Source organism: Alosa sapidissima, chromosome 13, assembly GCF_018492685.1.
Source record: "Alosa sapidissima isolate fAloSap1 chromosome 13, fAloSap1.pri, whole genome shotgun sequence".
NCBI lineage: Eukaryota > Metazoa > Chordata > Actinopteri > Clupeiformes > Clupeidae > Alosa > Alosa sapidissima.
This window is the reverse complement of record NC_055969.1, coordinates 516711-538358: the sequence shown is the minus strand read 5'-3', so window position 1 is coordinate 538358 and position 21648 is coordinate 516711. Positions and strand designations below refer to the sequence as shown.

Genomic DNA, 21648 nt, shown 5'->3' with positions numbered 1-21648 from the left:
CTAAATTATCAGGGAAATAGATAGCAAATCAACAGTGTAAATCATTACTAATAAATGGCTGACATTTTTTTTTTTGTAGGCCTTTTGTTGTAGAGATAATGACTCCCTATCCATACAGGGCCGGCATTCCCATCATCTTGTGATAGACTATGCATGACCTAATGTGTGTGTGTGTGTGGGGGGGGGGGGAGAGGGAGAGGGAGAGAGCGTGTCACCACCTCCACCATGCGAGCAGCATGGCCAGATCTGCCTCGCGCGCGTCGAGTGGAGAGAATTTGCGCAGCTCGGACTAGGCCTACTGTCATTCTCATTGCGACTCCCCACACTGCCACTACGTTCCCCCCTAACTCTCCTATGAGCACTTCGACCTCGTCTAACATACCCAGTCGCATTAGACAAAGGCTCCACCACGTTACTGTCGCCGCGATTGTGGAGAGGCAAAAGACAGAAGCTAGCGCTATTAGGCTACCTCCAGCCTTGTTCGCCACACCACTAACACCCTGCTAACTTCCCGATGAACACTCCGAACCCGTGAAACATTATTCCCACCAGTGACATTGGGCAAACGATTCAACGTTTGTGCTTGGTGTAAGCTAAACTATGGAGTAAACTCTCACTTTGTCCAGCTGCATCATTGAAGGCAGGGACGCATCTGAAGCCTCACTAAACGAATCACCGTCATTTCCTGAAGGCAGATATTCCCCTTCAGAATCAGGGTCCGCGAATAGAAGACCCAACACTTCATTTCAGGTAAACTTTTTTGATGCCATTAGACGATAATCTAATGCAAATACTCGCTAACGTTGACAATATCGCTCTGACTAAGTGGCTCACACGCACACTAGCTCCGGTATTGCACGCACTGATTCAATACGCTGTAGCTCAAAACTTTTGTTTAAACCATGACCTTTTTCGGACTCGGGGATGACGTATGACATGTTTGCCACCTAGTGGAGTGGATGTCGAACGAAATATGACACCCTATTTGACTAAATCGGCCGTTTTATTCAGTACCGCATCTTGTCGAGTAAACTCGACAGTGGCGCCTAGAGGGTTAAACTGACATCAACATCCATTCAACTATTAGGGCTGTAACGATATGCATATCGAAACCGAAATCGCAACACTCATATCCACAAACCTGTGCCACAGTGTGAGAAGGCAGAATTGCGACACACCCCTTCCAATGTTTCCCGCAGAGCTTTGCAGCATAGACGGCCACCTAAGCAGCAACACATTCCTTAACTACTGGTACATTGTCCAAAAATAACACACACACACACACACAACAAAATCAAGGTATGTATTGAACCGAAGGTCAAAAATCGTGATGCAAATCGTGAGTTTGGTGTATTGTTACAGCCCTATCAACTATCTGCCTATCATTAGCATTTATTAAACTGTCTGCCTATCAACATTCATTAAACCATATGTCTATCAACATCCATTAAACTATCTGTCTATCAAATTCCTTCAGCAGCCATGTCCACTTCAATTCCATTACCTCCATAGCAACCATAATTACCCTAACAACAACCTAGTAACCATTATCATAATGTCAACCTAGCAACCACCACAGGAACCAATAGATAGATAGATAGATAGATAGATAGATAGATAGATAGATAGATAGATAGATACTTTATTGATCCCCAAGGGGAAATTCAAGGTCTCAGTAGCATACAGACATCACACACAACATTCACTAACAGCAGAAAAAGTAATTAAAAATATATAATATAAAAAACACAACTAAGCAATAAGGACAGTAGAAGATAAAGAATATAAATTATACTAAATTACACTAAATCTAAATCAAGTCTAAAACAGTATCCTAATAGTGGGTGATTTAAGCATTAGGCACTTGTAATGACTGAGGTAGGGGTTATGCATATGTGCTAATACAGCATGCTAACAGTGAAGCAGTAAGACAGTGGTAAAAAGTGGCTAGTGGACAGACAGTACACAAACATGGAGAGGGTGGAGAGGCAGACAGACTATGCGGAGAAGTCTATCTCTCCTCTTCATTGTACAGTTCAATGGCCCTGGAGACAAATGACTTCCTCAGTCTGTCTGTTGTGCAAGGCAGTGAGCGAAATCTCCAGCTGATCAGGCTCTTCTGCTTTGTTATAGTGCTGTGGAGTGGATGACACTCATTGTCCAAAATGTTGATCAGTTTGTTCAGGGTCCTTTTGTTAGATGTTGAAGTGATGCACTCCAGTTCAGCTCCCACTACAGAGCCAGCTTTCCTTACCAACATGATTATCTTAGCAATCAGCATAGCAACCACTTTATTTACCATAGCAACCACCATATCTACCCTAGCAACATCATAACAACCATCTCAATTACCCTATCATCAACCTACCAACCACTTTGATATTGTCAACCAACATGATTACCAAAGAAACCAACATGCCTAACCTAGCAACAACCTAACAACCATCTCAACTACCTTAGCAATAACCTAGCAACTCATTCTATATTATCAAGTAACATGATTATCCTAGCAACCAGCATAGCAACTGCTTTATTTAGCATACCAACCATTATTTTTACCCAAACAACACCATAACAACCATCTCAGTTACCTTTGCAACAACCTGAAAACCATTACCATATCAATGGCTATGTTTAGCGAACCCAAACTACATATTTACCATAACAACAACCTAGCAACCATCTCAATTACCCTAGCAACAACCTCAGTGATGGCAAACAATTAAATACTGAGATTGTCACGGATTAACCCCTTATTCCCCATGAAAGAGACCCGCCATCAAACTTTTAAAGAACTGAATAACAAGAATGTTACATAGTGTAAGAGTTTTTCCTTGCCGCTGTCACTCTCCAAATAAAATTTAATTTAATTGAATAGTGTCTTTAACTATTATCCAAGAAATTGTGGAAGCAAGGTTCCCACATATAACAAATAATCCTGTTTAGAATAAATATGATCATTAATTGTGGTGCTAAGGCCACCCAAAAAGTGAAAAATCACACATGCAGTCAACATTTTTTAGGACTTTGGTGAATAAGTAACAGTAAGTAATGTTGATTCTACCTCCAGAATTGTGTAATACAGGCTACAATGAACTACCACACCCGTTTCCAGCCTTCTACCACTATTAGAACAGACGTTATGGGCTTCCAAAAATGGCAAAAGATGAAATCTGACATTTTAATGTGTCAATTACGGCCGTGGCACCCAAAATTCAAATGGACGCCACGGGCAAACCGTTTGAGATATTGACCTGAAACTTCAGATTCCCTCGTTTGGTAACATAAGGCATATTTTCACTGCTTTTCAGCAAAATCTGAGAGTCAATTTACAAAAGATATGGATGAATGCAATGCAATCAAGTATTTTGGGCATGTGGAGGCACGGAGTGAATGGCTGCAAGCCAAGGCGATAACGAAGGCAGCCAATGAGGGCCCGTCGGTAATTGTAAAGCAATTTACAAAAGATTCACTGAACAAAAATGATGATGTGGTACATGAAAACTTATCTAAAAATGTGGAGAATGCAGTGCAATCAAGCATTTTGGGCATGTGGAGGCACGGAGTGAATGGCTGCAAGCTGAGGCGAGCCAGGCGATAACGAAGGCAGCCAACGATGGCCTGATGTAATTGTAAAGCAATTTACAAAAGATTCACTGAACATAAATTATGATGTGGGTCATTCCGTGTCAAATCACCCAGTGGCTGGCAGGTCACCCTCTCCCAAAAAATCTGAAAAAAATCACAGGTGTTTGTAGACCAAACCTATGCATACATCTTAAATAGTATATCTGTATCAATAATGGTTCCAAAACTACAGCCCTTTGAAGTTTCAAGTCATTTTAAGCATCATGGTGAACAATCCTTTTTGTTCAACTTCCAACATTATTGAAACTATGTGGATAGAAGTTCATTTTCCTGTTGAATTAAACAATCCGATCAAATCAGGTGTATCTTCTGTAATTCCCCCTCTGCAAAGTTCTGAAAATGGCTATACATTTATTATGTGAAAAAACATCACCACCTTTGAGAGCTTCTCATTCAAAAAGTATGTGACACAAATTCATCAGATTTTTTTCCCACTCATGTATGGATTATAAAGTCATGTCCATGCATTAACTTTGGTCAGAGCATTTTTATTAAAGGAGAATTCCGGTGTGATATTGACCTAAAGTGTATTGAAACATGATACCGAGTGTGAACGTATGTCTCATAGCCCATCTCGGCTTGTCCCCTGCACTCCAAAATCTGGCGCTAGTTAGCCGATGCTACCAACAGCTTTTTCAATAGTGGTGCTTCGGCATCGGGCTAGCCATGCAAATAAATCACTGTTTTACACCCATTTACGAGGCTCAATGTATCTCCACACTTCATTGGTAGACTTCCGAGGGCCCTGACATTTAAAACGAGACATTGAGAACTTTGAAAAAGCACTGGTAGTTTGCTTACAAGACGATTTATACAGACAGTATCTTCACGAAGTTTAGCGTTTGCAGCCATCTTGAATTTAGTCACGATAAGTCGAGCAACGAGTAAGAATGAACAGGTATGATAAGGGATCAGATTCCAAAAATAATTCAGTGGAAATGCATGGATTCCAGTTTCTTCCAATAGCAGCAACTGGAATCCATGCATTTCCATGCATATCGGCGCAGTGTATGATTTCCAGCCGTCTTATTTGCTATTGTGGAACTATTCACAACCGCTCAATATTTGAACCTGAAGCATAGACGGTGGCGCAGCTATCAACGTGCAATGAGTCTTCCAACAGAAATCAATGGGATTTTACAAAATGCCAAATAAAACACGACAGAAACTGTATTTTGCTACGCTACTTGTTTTGGAACATCAACGAACACCAATAACCAGTTGCACAGTGAAAACGAACGTTAAGGGTTGTTTTAGGACATGTTTGAGTAGCCTACTACAGTATGCCCATTGCCAGCCACCCTGAGAAGTCAAAGGCGATTCAAAATGAGTCAGAAAAGTTGAGACCGGACCAATCGTCAAAATGTCGGTGTCCACCACTCTAGTTCATCCAAAACAAACCAGAAAAGGGCCTTAAAGTGCTAAAAAACTGAATTTTCCTTTAATTTTTCCTTTAATTATAACAACCAAAGTTAATGCATGGACAGGACCTTATAATATATATATGAGTAGGAAAAAAATCTGATGAATTTGTGTCACATACTTTTTGAATGAGAAGCCCTCAAAGGTGGTGATGTTTTTTCACATTATGAATTTATAGCCATTTTCAGAGCTTTCCAGAGGGGAAAGTACACAAGATACATCTGATCCGATTGGATTTTTTAATTCAACAGGAAAATGTACTTCTATTCACATAGTTTCACTAATGTGTGTGAAATGCCAAAAGAGCCAATAATGTTGGAAGTTGAACAAAAAGGATTGTTCACCACAATGCTTAAAATGACTTGAAGTTTCAAAGGGCTGTAGTTTTGCAACGATTAGTTATACAGATATACAATTTAAGATCTATGCATGAATTTTGTCTACAAACACCTGTGATTTTTTTTTTCAGAGGGTCACCTGCCAAATTGTGCTGAAATTGGGTGATTTCACACGGAATGACCCATGTGGTACATGAAAATGTAGCTAAAAATGTGGAGAATGCAATGCAATCAAGCATTTTGGGTAATGTCAACGCGCAAGCCGGCAGCAGAGCAAATGCTCGGAAAGAAAAAAAAGATGCGTGTTTAAAAGAAACTTTCAATGACTCTATAGGCTACCCTTATTATGACCGGCGCTAGCGGTGGGCCGGTCATATAACGATTGTCAAAGTCCAATCACCCCCCCTCTCCCCGTCATCTACTTTCTGAATTTTTGGTCAACGATACCCGGGACACCCAAACACCGGGGCACATGAAATTTGGTGCGTATGTAGCCCCACTAGACTTTTATGGAAAAATTTTGTTTGGTCCCCGGGGGCCACTCCCCCTCCGCGCTGGGCCCCCCGAAACCCAAAAAATGCAGTTTTTCCTAAATAACTACCTGAACCGTGGCACCGAGGATGAAGAAATTTGTATTGTATGTTGGTCTCAAGGGCCCACATCAACCTAGCCCATAATCACTTATTTGTGATTTACACCCCCCCCCCGGTAAAAAATGAAAATGCAATATCATTCTGCTTTAATCGCCCCTCTCTTCAGTTAAGATGTTCAGAACTGCATCAAATTTTATGTGTATGATTAACCTGGCATTCTCTGGGGGGATGCCAAGTTTCGTAGAATTTCATCCATTGGAGGGGGGGTCTAAAAAAATGTAAGTTATGTGTACATTTAGTGACTACACTCATTGGCCTGTAGATGGTGGTCAGTGTTTCCCCTATAATGTATTCATCAGCGGCACTCCTGGAATTCAAGCGCCACTGCAAAAAAAAAGTTGCCTAATTAAAAAAAAAAAAATGCAAGTGAACTTTAGGAACAGCTGCCGTTCGTTCAGCTTTCATGTCAACAAGTATTTAATTAAAATGTATTTTATTTTAGTTCATTTTCAAAATGTAATATTGTAGGTCTATCTGAGTAATTTAGCCTATATAACTTTCCACCTCACTTGACTCCGTAACCGTAGCCTGCACAATATTGTTACATTCGTGGTTTGTTGCCAAGTCAATATCAAACAAAATCACCGATTTCCCTCCATTTCAGTCAACGAGAACACTTTGTTATTGTTGATGTGTGCGCTTGCTGTAGGCTAGATAAGGAAAATGTCAAAAAGGAAACGTCAGCGACCACAGCTTGCGAGCGCGAACACAAGCGGGCTGAAATGGGAAAGTTTCCATCCAAAGACTGATTCTGAAAACGCGAAATGACCCTGCCCGTTTATATATCGCACACTGCAACGAGTTAGTATTGCTGTGTTAACCCTGTTTGGTTCCACTTGCATGTGAGAAATCTCTCACATATGAAAAATATAAAGACAAACCTGCGCTCACGTTTAAGGGTAATTTCGCGCAAAACTGTCACATCCATAACGCCAACACAATGCCATGGTATTTAGTTGCCGTTATGGATATGACAGTTTTGAGTGGAGTTGCCCTTAAATGGTGACGGCCTCAATTCTTGCATGAAACTTCACCTCACTGAATATGAGCCAGCCAGACTCCAAGGCCATCACCAAATCTAATATCTGGTATGCCTAATGTTCAATTTCGCCAATGACATGTCAACGAAAATTAAGTGTTGTGTTGTTAACTATGATGTTACTTTGCATACCAAAGGACACTGGAAAAATAGGGGGTGGTGTTTAGCCTACAGTACATGGGAAGCCTAAGGCCTATACTTCTGTCATTCCACTTTACATTTCAAGTTACTTGCACATTAGGCCTACTTTTAAAACGAGTAGAAAATGTATTTAAAAATCCTCTGTTGAATGAAAGTAACTATGTTAAATATCCAAACTTTTTTTTGTAACCGTCTTTATGTGGCTCTTCTGAGATTTTAAAAAAAAATGGTAAAATTGGCTCTCCAGGCAAAAAAGGTTGCCGACCCCTGGTCTAGCTAGTCTATTGGTGGGTTTAATTGAATTTGAGTAATAGGATACGCAACCATTTACATCTGAGATAGTTTGTAATTACTGTAGAGCTCACCAAAATTATATATGATACAAGACACTTATCTGCTATAATCCAAGATAGATTTTCTTCGAGTTCTTGACCATTTATTTTACCAAATGACATGGGAAACATAATTCATTTCATCCACATATTCTTATGCACCATGCACAACAACGCTACTAAGTTAGCTTAAAACCATGAGAATCAAGCAAGCGTCACGGACCGTCACGGCATTAAAGTGACAGGTACTCAATTCGACTTGCACAGCACCAATACAGTGTAATGACATGAAAGAGAAGTCTATATAGTTTATACAGTGCTGTGCAAAAGTTAAAACACCCATGCTGAAATTGACTAAAGGGAGGAATAAAAAACATATTTTGCCTTTTGTCTTAATGCCTTAATTAAAAAAAAATAGGACATCAATTATTTTTTAACGCATCATCGTAAATAAATAAATGCTATTATATATAAATGTCTTAACTTATGCACAGCACTGTATATTCTAAATAGTAATAGTTTGTATAGTGGCCTACAGTGTACAGTGGCTAATACTAATAATGTAAATGAAAAAGGTGAAAGAAAAACATGAATAATCCTGTTCAAGTACTGCAATAATCATGCTTTGTGTAAATGCTTGTGTTAATGGTTATGTCATAATTTGTAACTCAATCAATTTAAGGAGTCATTTTTTAGGGGCTTCCTACGATCAACAGCACCGCTGCTGGAAAAAATTCTAGGGGAAACACTGGTGGTGCACACATATACACACGCACACACACACACAGGCACGCACATACTATCGGTATCGGCAATTAGAACGGCCGATAAATAATTACAAATTCAGTAGGATTAAAGGAAAACCAAATATTCATCATCATCATCATCATGGCTGCATTTCCAGACGTAATTTTGTTGGAAGTTAATCTAACGTGTGTTGGAAAAACAATGGACGCTTCCTACAAGGACTGTAGTTTACCGCAGAGAACGTCTAATAGGATAGACGATTTTCACATGAAATGTAATTCCCATTTCTTCTTGAAGCCGAAATTAATCTGAGAATGTTTATCGGACATGCTTGGTTTTTATTGCAGGTACGTTAATCTTATAATATCAATAGCTATAGGACCTAGGTACAATAATGTTACCGTTAGCATTGGTTGAGTGATGGAGGCCAATTTGATTGCATTTGTAGAAAACTATGCGGTTATACCAAGCAAATGATAGCAGTACTAATTGTATCTTTCGACTGTCATCTCATTTGCTTATGACCATAACCTAGGCTACTAACAGGAGCTAAGTGAGTTAGCCACAACACGTTCGCTACGTGATGGTTTTTTAATGGAAAATATATAGGCTACCTGAAAGATAACCTGTCTATGATGCATCCTAAACACCGGGCTGGGACATTTCTGCTCAAAGTCTCAAAAAGCATCTGAGTCAACGTTCATTCCCAAACACCCATATAGGCTACTTCAATCCTCTATTTTCAAAGGTGATTCAAGTAAGGATCGAGCATGGCCCAAAGTAATGTAACTAGGACTGAAACTACATAAATTCGTCAAAGTGAATAATTTTTGTCAACTCGCCGCAATGTAGATTTATTAACGCACCCGTGATCTACATCTCCATTTAAACCAAATGTTTAGAGCGCACGTTGAGAGATGTATCCAGGGCAGGGCTGTACCTACACATATTTGTTGCACGTGCTACAAAAATCATTCTTTTCGATGGATGATATAGTATCTAGTGATTTGCACCACTGGGTAAAACTACATTTTGTTTTAGACTACTGGTATTTAATTTGTGCATTGACAATAAAGCTGAATATCATATGAACTAGATGACTAAACTTATGCATATGTAGAAGAAGAAACATTCACAAAAATCCATGACACGACCTCTCTTCTTGATAGCCGTTGAAAACTGCATGGAACTGACAGGGATTGTTTTGTTTAATAATAATAAATAAATAAATACATACATACATACATACATACATACATACATACATACATTATGCTGCTACCTTCTGCTTTTCCCAAATACAATGTAGCCTACAGGTGTACCTTTCATCAGTCCAGTTGCAATGGATGGACTGTGATGAACTGCCCTACTTGTGATTGTTTAGAGATTTTAAAAGTTTTATTTTAAAGCTTTTTTTGCGGTTCGGGGGGCCCAGCACGGGGGGGGAGTGGCCCCCGGGGACGAAACAAATTTTTTCCATAAAAGTCTAGTGGGGCTACATACCCACCAAATTTCATGTGCCCCGGTTGTTCGGTGTCCCGGGTATCGTTGACCAAAAATTCAGGAAGTAGATGACTGGGGAAAAAAAATAAACTTTGACAATCCCTATATGACCGCTTCGCTAGCGGCGGTCATAATAATCTATGGCTGTGAGTTTTGTTTTCAAATGTTTTCATGCATGTCTGGGTAACGGGTGAGGAATGTTTAGGAGACAGACTATCGTAAATCCTCAAATTATGGCTAGGGTCTTTTATTTACTTAGGCTAAGCACAGTACCTTTATTTGGGGCAGGCCTGTATTCGAAGCAGGCCTTTATATCTTACGTGGTGCGTTTTATTGTGAGACATGTGTTTTGTTTGGAGCGGCATACCAGGCTATCAAAAGCAGAAGATGTTCGGTTTGGTTTGGGATTTAATTTACTGTTTAATTATATTGCTAAATGTTGGGACTGATTGCCACTGCTAAGTTTCATGTAGTTGAAAGAGTGTTGGGATTTCCACCTGCTCATTGCGAGACAAGGCATCATGGAATTTGCGCTTTGCTGTAATGGAAATCTTATTGCGTATAGCCAAATAGGTCTATCATAGCCTAAATTGAGTTATTTTTTTTTAATTATGCATGATTTACTTTTTTATAAAATTCGTAAGCTGGAATTCCACGTAGCAACAATTGTGTTTAAATCTAGGCTACTGCTTCAGCATCTGGCTCAGAAGGGGGCGGCAAGTGACTGGTAGCTTGAGAGCAACCCATGGTGTAGGACAACGATCGTCCAACAATATAAAATATTAAGAATAGCTCTTTTATGAGTTAAACAAACTAGATTATTATTACCGGCCTTTATTTGTCCTAATCTGAGGCCCAGCTATAAATAGAATCCCTGCCATAATTTGAGGATTTAGGTATGCACGCGTGTTTCAGGCATAGTGCAAGCACTAATCTCTGACTGGAAGTGTGCAGAACTTGTGCATTTACATAACAATATTTAATACATATCCCGGGGGTGACACCCCAAAACCCACCAAAAACATGTCTGACTTGTCGCAAGCCAACGATCTCATTCCACAAGCCTAGAGTGCTCTTTTTCGGCTGTAGGCGGTAATGTTTCATGTAGGGTTCATGTCAGTTAATATGAATTAACATTTAAAAACATGTTCAATTATATATTTTTTCATATATAAGTCGCACCGGACTATAAGTCGCAGGATCAGCCAAACTATGAAAAAAGTGTGATTTATAGTCCGGAAAATATGGTATTTATAATATTCATTGTTCACCGGCACACAACATTGCACATACATTATATTAGTTTATGTTTCCAATTAGAAAGCAGAACATCTGCTTGCCATTTACAGAACCAACTAAAAGAATAACAGCATCTCCTTTAAACTAAGGCCTTCCATTCAAATAGATTGTCAACAAAATACAGTATCATATTGTAGGCATATAGTAAGATTATATTCCAATGGCCTCTTCCTTCTTTTTATTAGTATTTTTGCAGGGTATAATTTGACTTGAACCGCTTAACGTAGAAACTTGGTTAAAATTTTGATGCGAAGATCTTCAACGAATACATTTCTGCTATAGACTTAACATTTGCCATTGACACCACAGTAGATAGATAGATAGGTACAGTGGGTAGTAGTTAAGAATGGACACTTAATTCACGATCAAGGTGATTCATGCAGCTGGGTGAAATGTAAGTACAACTGCAGCCGCCTGGGGGCAGCATAAGTCCGCTGTGGCGTTCCGCGGTCGAACCGGACGGAACGTTCGACAGCAAGGGCTGTGATTTGCCGAGTTTTCAGTGTGTTGTTTCTCTGCGTTTTTAGCAGCCCCTGCAACATGCTAGTTCACTGTAGCCTATAAGCTTTGTACATAATGTCAAACATAGTTTTGGATTCAGTGGCAAGATTTCTTGATTGTACAGTGCCTGTCTCTCAGTAATGTTTTAAAATGAGAGCTTCGTCATAAAAACACATCGTATCGTATCGTATCGTATCGTGAGAAGTTCACTTGCTAACAGAACATAAATATGCTGCCCAGAAACCTCGTGAATAGTTCTGATTTTTGTACTACATTAACGAGGTTGAAATATAGCCTTTGCCTACATCGTCTCCTTAACAGTAATGTTAACAAAATGACAGCATTCATATGAGAAAGGAAAATGAATTCGGTCACTCAAGGCTGTGCCACAGCAACCAGTGTAGGCTACAGTCCTACCCAATAGGCCTACTCAAAGCAGTTAGCGTTGTCTGATGGTCTAGTGGGTTAATGCACGAATTTCCAGAACAGGTCTGCAACTTTCAGGCAGATTCGAGTTCGAATCCAGGCAGGAGTAATGAATGATGCAACGTTTATCCTTTAGAAATCTTTTTATTGAATCGAAGTTGTAGCCTACTACAGACATTCGATGAGGTGTTCTGAATAGGCTTAGGCTGGGTGTAGGCTACTTTGAAACTTCTGCGGGGTAACGGGAGCATTTGTTTTTAAAACATAATTGCATCTTTCCATTCCAACCATTATTACCTATTGTTATCTTTTTTTGCAAGGTGTTGCTCCTGGCAAGACTTGTTTATAAGACGTTTGGTGATTAATTGATAGCTGTTTTGGGACACGTTAAATGTTCTTTGAGCGCATACGGGGAGTAAAACAACTTGTTGCCATTTTGAGGACATAGGCCTAAGCTATGTTAAGCTTTTTCACGTTAAGGTGGTATTTGTTGTTACATTAGCTTCAGAAACACCGCTTCAGAAAGCTGCAGGGGAGCGCGGGGCACAAAGTAGGCCAACGCGGGGTTAAATGTAACATGGACTTTTTACCTAGTTGCAGAGTGTTTATCGGGGCATGCTGTTGGTCAGTTGACCACGTTACTATGAGACGTGTTCCACAAATTTTCAGTCAGTATGGACGTGTTTTCACGTAGATACAGCAAAACGTCTTTTGAAGGCATCAAAGTAAATGGGTGGTAGGCTATTTGTCTTTCGATTACTGAGTTGTGGCTCACTGAATCTTGGCTTGTATCATCTAATAATCGTCTTGTAGGCTAAAAATGAACACCGTTTTGAAACATGTAGTCAACACATAGCAGGAGCTATCTTATAGCGCTGTTCGCCTACAACTGTACATATTGTTGCAATACAACAATATGCGCGTGTTAGTTTTGTGATGTTTTGCACTTTTGCCTCATGTGTTTTCAGGTTTGAGGGCTTTTCTTGGCAAGATTGACCTTGGTTAGACTCTGCTTCCATTGACGCATATGTTATTTCTCCGTATGGAAAATAAAGTCAATTTTCGACACATGCTGTTATTAGTTCATGAGTTATGTATCAAACAGTCCTAATAGATCCTATCATACACAATCAGATACATGTATTGAATTAATTGAATTAAAAACAGCCTTTTGCATTTTTTACATTTCACCTATCGCCACTCTCAGTGGAATTGTACAAGAACAGTAGGTCCTACAAACCAACTTCCAGTGCACATTTGTAACAGAGATATGTATGTTGCTTGTTAAAACTAGAGAAACTCATGATTTTAGAAATATTTAGCCAAAGCCAAAAAGTGTTACTTTGTGAAAGGGGTGGGGGAGGGGGGCTTACCGTGAAAAAGCTTAAATGTACCAAAACGGCAACAAGTCGTTTTACTCCCCGCAGGTCTTCATAATGGTAGGCTACAGGAAGTGGGGGGGAGGGTAAGATGGGATGACCAGAGTCGTCTTCACTGGAGCTGGGCTATGGACGGACTAAGCCTATGTGCAGAGTTCCTGACACTAGAAAAAGTGCGTGGTCCACCATGAAAGCCTTATCCCTCACCTGCGCATCCTAAATGGAAAAAAACTATACCATTATGTCATTATAAGACTTAGTTTTCTGTCCTTGTCTTAGCCAATTTTATGGAAACGATTGGGAAGAACATTTGTGCTATTCAGAAAGCATATCTTCTATTGTCTTTCCAGGCGCACACAGCTCGTTACCATATAGCCTATCAACTGCCTAAACAGATGCTCTTGGGTTTGGCCTCGCAGCGAACTCAACCCTCTTGTTGCTTGCAGTTTGTTAAAGTGATGCAGATTACATTATTTATTTCTGATTAATTGTGTCTTTTGCAACAAATGCTTGTTAGGCTGGGCTACTGTCAATATCCTTGTACAGGTAAATGTTCAACAATTGCTGGTGCACAGGCTATAATCAATTAGCTAAATCATTTGTCCAGCTGTTTAAACATTTGTTCGTGCTACATTCAAACATAAAAAGTGCTTTGATATATTTTTCGTTGTCGTTTGAACGTCGGCAAGCAGGCATGTTGCGGTTGCAATTTAAGTGAAATTTCTACAATATCCCAACCTATCCCACTCTGATATTTAGAGTTGTTTCGTTAAGATAAAATTCTGTGTTCGGCAAAGGCTGTTTTTTGCCTTTTTTATTCATGCCCTTTACAACTATGCTTATCCGCCCTGGCAAACTTCGACCACTGGATGATGATACAGCTTTTATTACACAACTGAGAAATAGGCGATTGGGCTCGTCCTTTACAGCAACAGGACACAATATCCCTCCCACTCTAGCCTCCCGCCACTTGTTGCCTTAATTTTTCTTTTCAAATTTGTGATATCACTTGTCTTGCTTTAGTCTTGCTTTAGTCAAGTCTTGCTTTAGTTCATTACCAAGTTACTACCAGAAGCCAAAAATCTGACTCTCACTAGCTCAAAAATGCCGTCATGTAGGCTACTTTCTAAATATTCAACAATCGGAAGCAGCTGCAATTGTAACAGGACATTTTGAAAGAGACCTTTATGGAAGCGCTACCCAGCTTGCGCACCCTCCTTCACAATGTTGAATGGTGACACGCACACAACTTGCAACTTGCGAGTTGCGTTCCTTCTGTAATTAATTATAGGCCTACTAGATGCTCTTCTTCACACTGAAAACAGTGGCAGTCCTAGCTTGTAGCCTATAGCCTAACATATTTTTTTGGAATCAATTTGTGGTGTGATTGACATCAGATTAGTCATTAGCTAGTTAGTTGTGTACTGATTCCCACTCAGTAGTAAGGTAACAAACAGCCTACTCCGATGAATTCTATTTTTTTGCCAATATTCTTGTCGCCCTCCCAGAATTCTGAATATCTTTGCTCACACACTGTAGGAACTGTAACGTGATTAATGACACGTTACACCCAACTCTGCTCAGCTACTACTAGAGAAAGAATCTCCCGTGTGTAAGTTTACTCCAAGTTGGCCTACCCTATAAACTGCATGACAGTAGGCTATTTCTATTTATCTATAAAATTACCACATGCGTTTGTTCAACTTTATGAAGCAGAATTACGCAGGCTATTTGCACATTTTGTTTGTGCAAGAAAGAGAAAATACAGCGCACACGATTTTGGGCTGCACTTTGAAACTCGTTCCGGCGCCCCTGCCTTGTTGCCTTTATGATTTCTTTATAACTTTCTTATAATAAATAGGAAATGCAAATAATGACATGCCCAACCCTGGAACTGACTGACTCTCTGTCTCTCTCGTGTGTGCGCGCGCTCTAAGCAGCCTACGTTTCAAATTATGGTAGCCTAAGGTAACGTTCCAGTTAGATCTGCTGCATGAAGGAGAGTGACAGGAAACCCATGTCCTGCTTTTATATATGATAAATAGGTCTATCTCTTCTCACAGTTCCAATGCATGATCCGAATAATGGTTTCATATTTGTTAGCCAACTTTGCAAAATACATTAGGGGCTACACTCGAAACATTCGGGGCTGAAGCCCCAGCAAAATCGGCTGGCGACGCCCCTGATGAGATATATAAACTCACGCTATTGTATTATCATATATGTTTGGTAATGGCTCAACTGTCTCTGATTGTTCTACTGACTTGGAAACTGGATGCGTCATGGAAGCAGTAAGTCAAGTCACATCAAAAATAGTAGAGGCAGAACTTTCAAGAGCCACCTGGTGGTTGTTTGGGTCAACTGCAGTTTGTGCCATTTCTGCCGAGAAATACTTGGGGAAATGGGGTGCGTGATTCATGAAGGAACCCGTCCAAACTTGACTTGAACTGATACCCACTGTAAATAGATAGATAGATACTTTATTGATTCCCAAGGGGAAATTCAAGGTCCCAGTAGCTTAAGACACCACAACATAAACAGGATGATAAAAAACAAATCCACATGAATAAAATGAACCGTAAAAGATACTAAAGATACTAAAACAAGGATCCACATGAATGTACTAAGGATGTGTAAGCATGAGGCGCTTCCAGTGACAGGGCAGGGACTGACCCTGTGATTCAGTATGCAGTGATAAGGTGTACAGCCTGCTCTGCCCTTTCTTGTAGAGTGCTTCAGTGTTGACTGACCGGTCCAGTTTATTGTCCAGTTGTATCCCCAGATACTTGTAAGTGTTTACCACCTCCACATTGACCCCCTCAATGGTCACTAGCAGCAGATCGGTGTGTTATGTGGTTGAAGTCGCCACCGGTCTCAAAAAGAGCATCTGTGTGTTGAGTTTGGAGTCTTGCAATTGTAGAATGAATGACGTCACACGCTGTGTCCCGGAGGGCTCATGTCGGGCTCATGTCGGAACTACTACTCTGCTACATGGCAGAGATGTACCCACCATTGTAATCAGGAGAAATAGCCCTTCAAAATTCAACCCCAAAAACCACTTAAATATCCTAGAATGTATGAAAGATTCACATTTTTTCCTTCTTCTCAGTAAAAGAAACAAAATCAATTTGTCACCTTTTGTTCAAATGTTATGACACATGACCCATCTAAGCACGATGCATAGCTAAATATGGGTGTCTGATGTCTGATGGTGACTCCTTCTCTGTGTGCTTCATTCTACTATGAAAACAAGAATAAAGAGACCCTGCCCAAGAAAGAAAAACAAATACATTTTATTTATAGATTTCTCAAACAATTTCTTAAATAACTAGGAATAACAACCTCAGGTAAATAACACATGAACATAAACAAACATTTACAAACAAGCAATAAATATTAGATCTACAAGAATGACAAGGCAACGGTATAACAAAGTTCAGCAAAATACTTAATCATGGTTAACACAACTTATAAACACGTATAAATAATTCAAACTTTACAAGAAATTCAATGCACTTTACATGCAATATATGTACTCAGATTGACAAGGGGCCTGACAGGGAATGGTAGACCAAACTCAAAATAAAGAAATTGACAAATAAGGAAAGTAGAAATGTAATTAGAAATGTAATTACAAATGTAAACAAACTATTAACACTATAATTCCTGTCATGTAATGTTATAAGCAACACTCTTGTCACAACCAGAAATGTGCATGCGCACAGTTGGGCACACACACTCAAACATGCTTACCCAGTTGAGGATGATGGGAGATTATCCTCCTCCTCATCTTCCTCTTCATCTAGAATCTACCTATCTTCCAGGTTCATGCCATTGTGGTCCTTGGGCTCATGTTTGCTAATGACCTGGACCTCATCAGGAGTCGGCTGTGTCATGCCCTTGAGTGACTCCACAAGTTGGGCCTATGGGTCTTCTCTCCGACCATCTAAAATAATGAGACGAAAAAACCTAGCCTGATTGTGATTTGTTTTTTTTTCGCTTATTCATTTTTCTTTATTTTAAATTATTTTACCTTGTGCGTGTTATGTTTTCTTTTTATTATGATCTTTATTATTATTCTTTATTTTTTAAACTATTCTTTGACTATTGCCCTTCTATGCTTTTTATCTCTGTTTGCTTTTGTTTATGTAAAGCACATTGAATGACCTCTGTGTATGAAATGCGCTAAGTTGACTTGACTTGACTAGCAAACAGCATAGCAACCACTTTATTTAACATAGCAACCACCATATCCACCATAGCAATTACTACAGTTACTATCTCTCTGCTTACATGATCTCTTTTACATGATAGTTTACATAGCATTATTTGCATCCACTGGTAATTCCTTGAATTTGCTGTTCTAGTTAATTGTAAAGCTCTACATGGTAAAGTTCTCCTTGCTATATATCTTATTGCCTTATACACCTGCGTGTACATTGAGATCCTCTGGTAGCGTTTTTTAACTGTTCCTGAAGCCCGTCTCATATCATTGGAATGATATACCTTAGGAAATAAGGTTAGCCAAGTCAGTGTTGTCTTGTAAATCCCTCCTCAAAACGAGGAGAACATGTATACTATTTTTGTTTCAATTTTGGAACTGGCTTCAGTAGCATTAAACAGTTTTAAATGTAGGCTATAGCCATTTAAACATGTTTTACCTGCTAGGCAAAAAAATATACTAATGTCTTAGCAATGTTGTAAAAATATTTAAGCCACCACTATGGTCACCTCTCTGGTTAGATTAGTTTGTTTAGATCATCGTTCCCAACCTTGGGGTCAGGACCCCATGTGGGGTCACCTGAAATTCAAATGGGGTCGGCTGAGATATTGGGTATCTTACAATTGACCAGTACATTACGAAAAATATATACATTAAAGGTACACTATGCAAGATTTTCACCTTTACGAGGCCAATTTGATGATAAACAAACTTCATTCACCTAGGATAGCTATACAGCATAGATGTAGCGAGTCCCTACCGAGAAAACCAGCTATGCAACTTCCAAGAGGGGGGATAAGTCGCGAGAAGTTTGCTATTTACAATAGCAGAGCAACATATTAATACATCACACAACTCTAGAGGGAGCTCAACCTGCATAGGGTACATTTAAATAAAAAAAATATATAAAATCCCCCATAACATCCAAGATAAATAATTAATTGGATCCTTCATTACAATCTAGCTATGTAGAAATAAATGTAGACATCCTGCATGAGATCATCATGGGTAATAATGCTTGATCAACGTTCCAAACAAAGTAGCAAAACAACCAGGCAAGCTAGTCAAACAAACAAATTAGTTTGCTTGGGCATTTGGGGAAATACCGCTCTCAACTGGAGATGAGATGCACTCTTTCTCAACATGAATGATTAGGGTCGCGAACATTATTTGACATTAAAATAGTCCTGCCAAAAAAGGTTGGGAACCCCTGGTATAGATTCAGTGAAATTGCTGCCTTGACAACGCTACGCTATGTGTATGTATCAATAATAATGATATGGAGAAATCATGTTAATGGTACTAGCGTTGGCTGTTGCTATGAATGTAATTGTTTTGTCTTACTTTGTAAATTACCCTGGTATTTTTGGAGCAGCACATATAAAGGCTTGGGACGCCAGCTATATGGTGGTGACTTGTTAGTGTATGTGAGATGGTTTATAATATTAAGGTTGACTAAGCTTGGTGAATCCAGATGGAATTACAGATACATTTTAAATTCTGTGGATAGGTCACCATGCACCATCATTTAATTATAACATTTATAACTAATAAAACGACATATTGTTTTCAACATAGACATTTAAGATATTTAATTTAATTAAGTAGGCCATACTATAGCAAATTGATATATCTCTAGCCCTCTCTGAATATTGATCCATCTATTAAATATCGTACAGTGCATCTACCCTATTCCAATAGGCTATAGGCTATCTATACTTTGATATTGGCTCAACTTGAACAAACTGAAGAGACTCACTCAATCATAATACGGTTAAAATAAACACATTTAATTTAAATTGTAAAAATACAATCTGTCACATCGTGAGTAGTATGTGTAATAAAGAGATGAATTTAGTTATCACAATATCACTAGAAAACCTGCTGTAGTAAATTGTAAAAGTAAGGCTTGGGAGAAGTTTCATCTCAAAACTAAGGTGCTTTTTCATGAATGATCAATTGAGTTGTCAGTATAACAAAGTTGTGCCCTGTCACTTTTTAATATGGTGGACCACATTTTCAGTACTGTGCTCATCTATTTTTGTTTTGTTTTGTCACATGTTCTCAGCAGAATCCTGAGGTGAACTCATCTGAATCAAGACAGTCGGGCATCAGGCATCGCTCGGAGGAGCCCACAAAGATATCAGAGTACTTCCTCAGTAACATCTTTACAGAAGTTGAGGAGCGGGACTGAGGGTTAACAGATATCCAGCTTTGAATGAGAAGAGGTGGTGATTGAAAGAAGAGATTTGCTTATGAAAGAAGAGATTTGCTTATGAAGGGAAACTGTAGGGATTATGAATGCCTGTCAAAGCTAACAGTTTGAAGATACTCACACTTAATGAGGTCTGTCCAGCATTTAAGAGCTGAAAGGGGAGAGTCATACCAGTCTGATCTCCGTTTATTTCTGACCTGGAACAAGTAGAGTCAACTCTAACCAGTATGGTATGAAACTGTGTAGATCACTGATTTTGTGTTGTATCAGTCCATGTCTATATGAGTGCCTGACTGTGCCATTTTGGTTACCTAATTCCAGTCTGTTTCAATCTTAATATAATGGTAAATCAGGCTGTCATAATTCCTTTTAGTGTTTGGGGAAATTAAGGTAGAGGAAAAGAATGATGTGTGTTTGGATGTTCTTCCTTCTTACTGGTACTGGCTGTACCAACAACTGTATGTTGTATACAAAAGAAATAGGTTTTTGGGTATGACCGTTTATTTTTTCCCTTATAAATCAGTGTTAATATTTTTAGATAAGGTGTTGGTGGTTCTTTTATGCTTTTCTTTTATTCATAAAATATTTGACATTTTTTAAATAATTGTCCACGTTTGCTACAGTTTATTTGATTGTATTATTTTATTTCATTGCATTCTCATAATCACCCCTGTGTACACTGCAATAATAATAATAATAATAATAATAATAATTGATAAATAAAACAAATAAAATGCCGTTTTGGGTGTACATTGTTATTCATTTAATACATAGGGGCTGAGTCCGAAACAGAAGAAAGCTGCTTGTTGTCTCGCTGCCTTCAGCTGTTTAAAGAGTCAGTTGCTGTAGCAGGCATCAAGGTACCAGCTATGAACTTTGTTTCAGACAGCCTAACAAGATAGCAACACACAATGCTGTTGTCCATAGCTAAATCATTATTTGCTGGCGTCTCCCTTATCTCACTCTGTGTTACTTGACAACTGGACTTATCTGGGTACTTATCTCTACATATAACCTGCAAACTGCAGTGGATTAGCCTAAATTATTACACGGCTCTTCATAATGCTGCAGAATGCTCCATTCACTTGAATAGGCCTTCCCAACGTTCGGTGGTCTGCTAATTCTCAATAACAGACTGTTGCTAAGTACAACAGACCGCTGTCAAGGAAAATGGGCTTTGTGCTTCTATTTCACGTCTTTCATATCACTACACAAGGACTGGAACTTCATTCAAAAATGAAAGCAGACGGTTGATCAGCTGTGTTCTAAAGAATGTTTGATTCAAATTCAGCGTGTGCTGTTGTCGAACTATTTGTTTCTCACCAAAAGCCACGATGAAACGGTAACAAATAGGCTATAGCCTAGGCTATGTAGGCTAAAGAGTCACATCGTGGGAAGTTTATTGTTTCGTTTTGGCAAACACGCTGCGCGTCGGGGTCCGGTTCGCCCTGTCGGGACTTATTTTCCCAATAATGACCGGCGTTCTATACATTATCCCTTACTTAAAATATCTCTACACACGGGTCCATCTCTGTTGAGGCCAACTGCACGGCTCTTGACCCCTTTCAGCTGTTGCCAATTACTGACAGCTGACTTACAATTTGATAGAATTTTGGATGTTGAAGGCAGCATGAAGGATACATCTACTCTACCTTCAAAATGTATAAAAACAATATCTTAGAATGTAGCATTGTATACCAATATTTGCCTAGGACATTCCTTGCTGCTGAAGTTATCTTAGAGGGCAGGAATTTTATATGTCAGAGACAGCCAGGGATAGAAG

General features: G+C 39.2%; 1 protein-coding gene across 4 annotated transcripts in view; it reads left to right on the top strand.

Moving 5' to 3' along the window:
• The window catches only part of LOC121679631 (transcription factor TFIIIB component B'' homolog), a 198423-nt gene extending 177821 nt beyond the window's left edge, over positions 1–20602 (top strand). For 3 of the 4 annotated variants that reach the window (XM_042058534.1, XM_042058535.1, XM_042058532.1), the window contains one exon: positions 19719–20602. In XM_042058534.1, the coding sequence (XP_041914468.1) occupies positions 19719–19844 (126 nt within the window). In that variant the 3' untranslated portion in view covers positions 19845–20602. The remainder of the gene's footprint in view (positions 1–19718) is intronic. The other variant, XM_042058533.1, reaches the window with a different exon arrangement.
• Positions 20603–21648: the final 1046 nt, after the last annotated feature.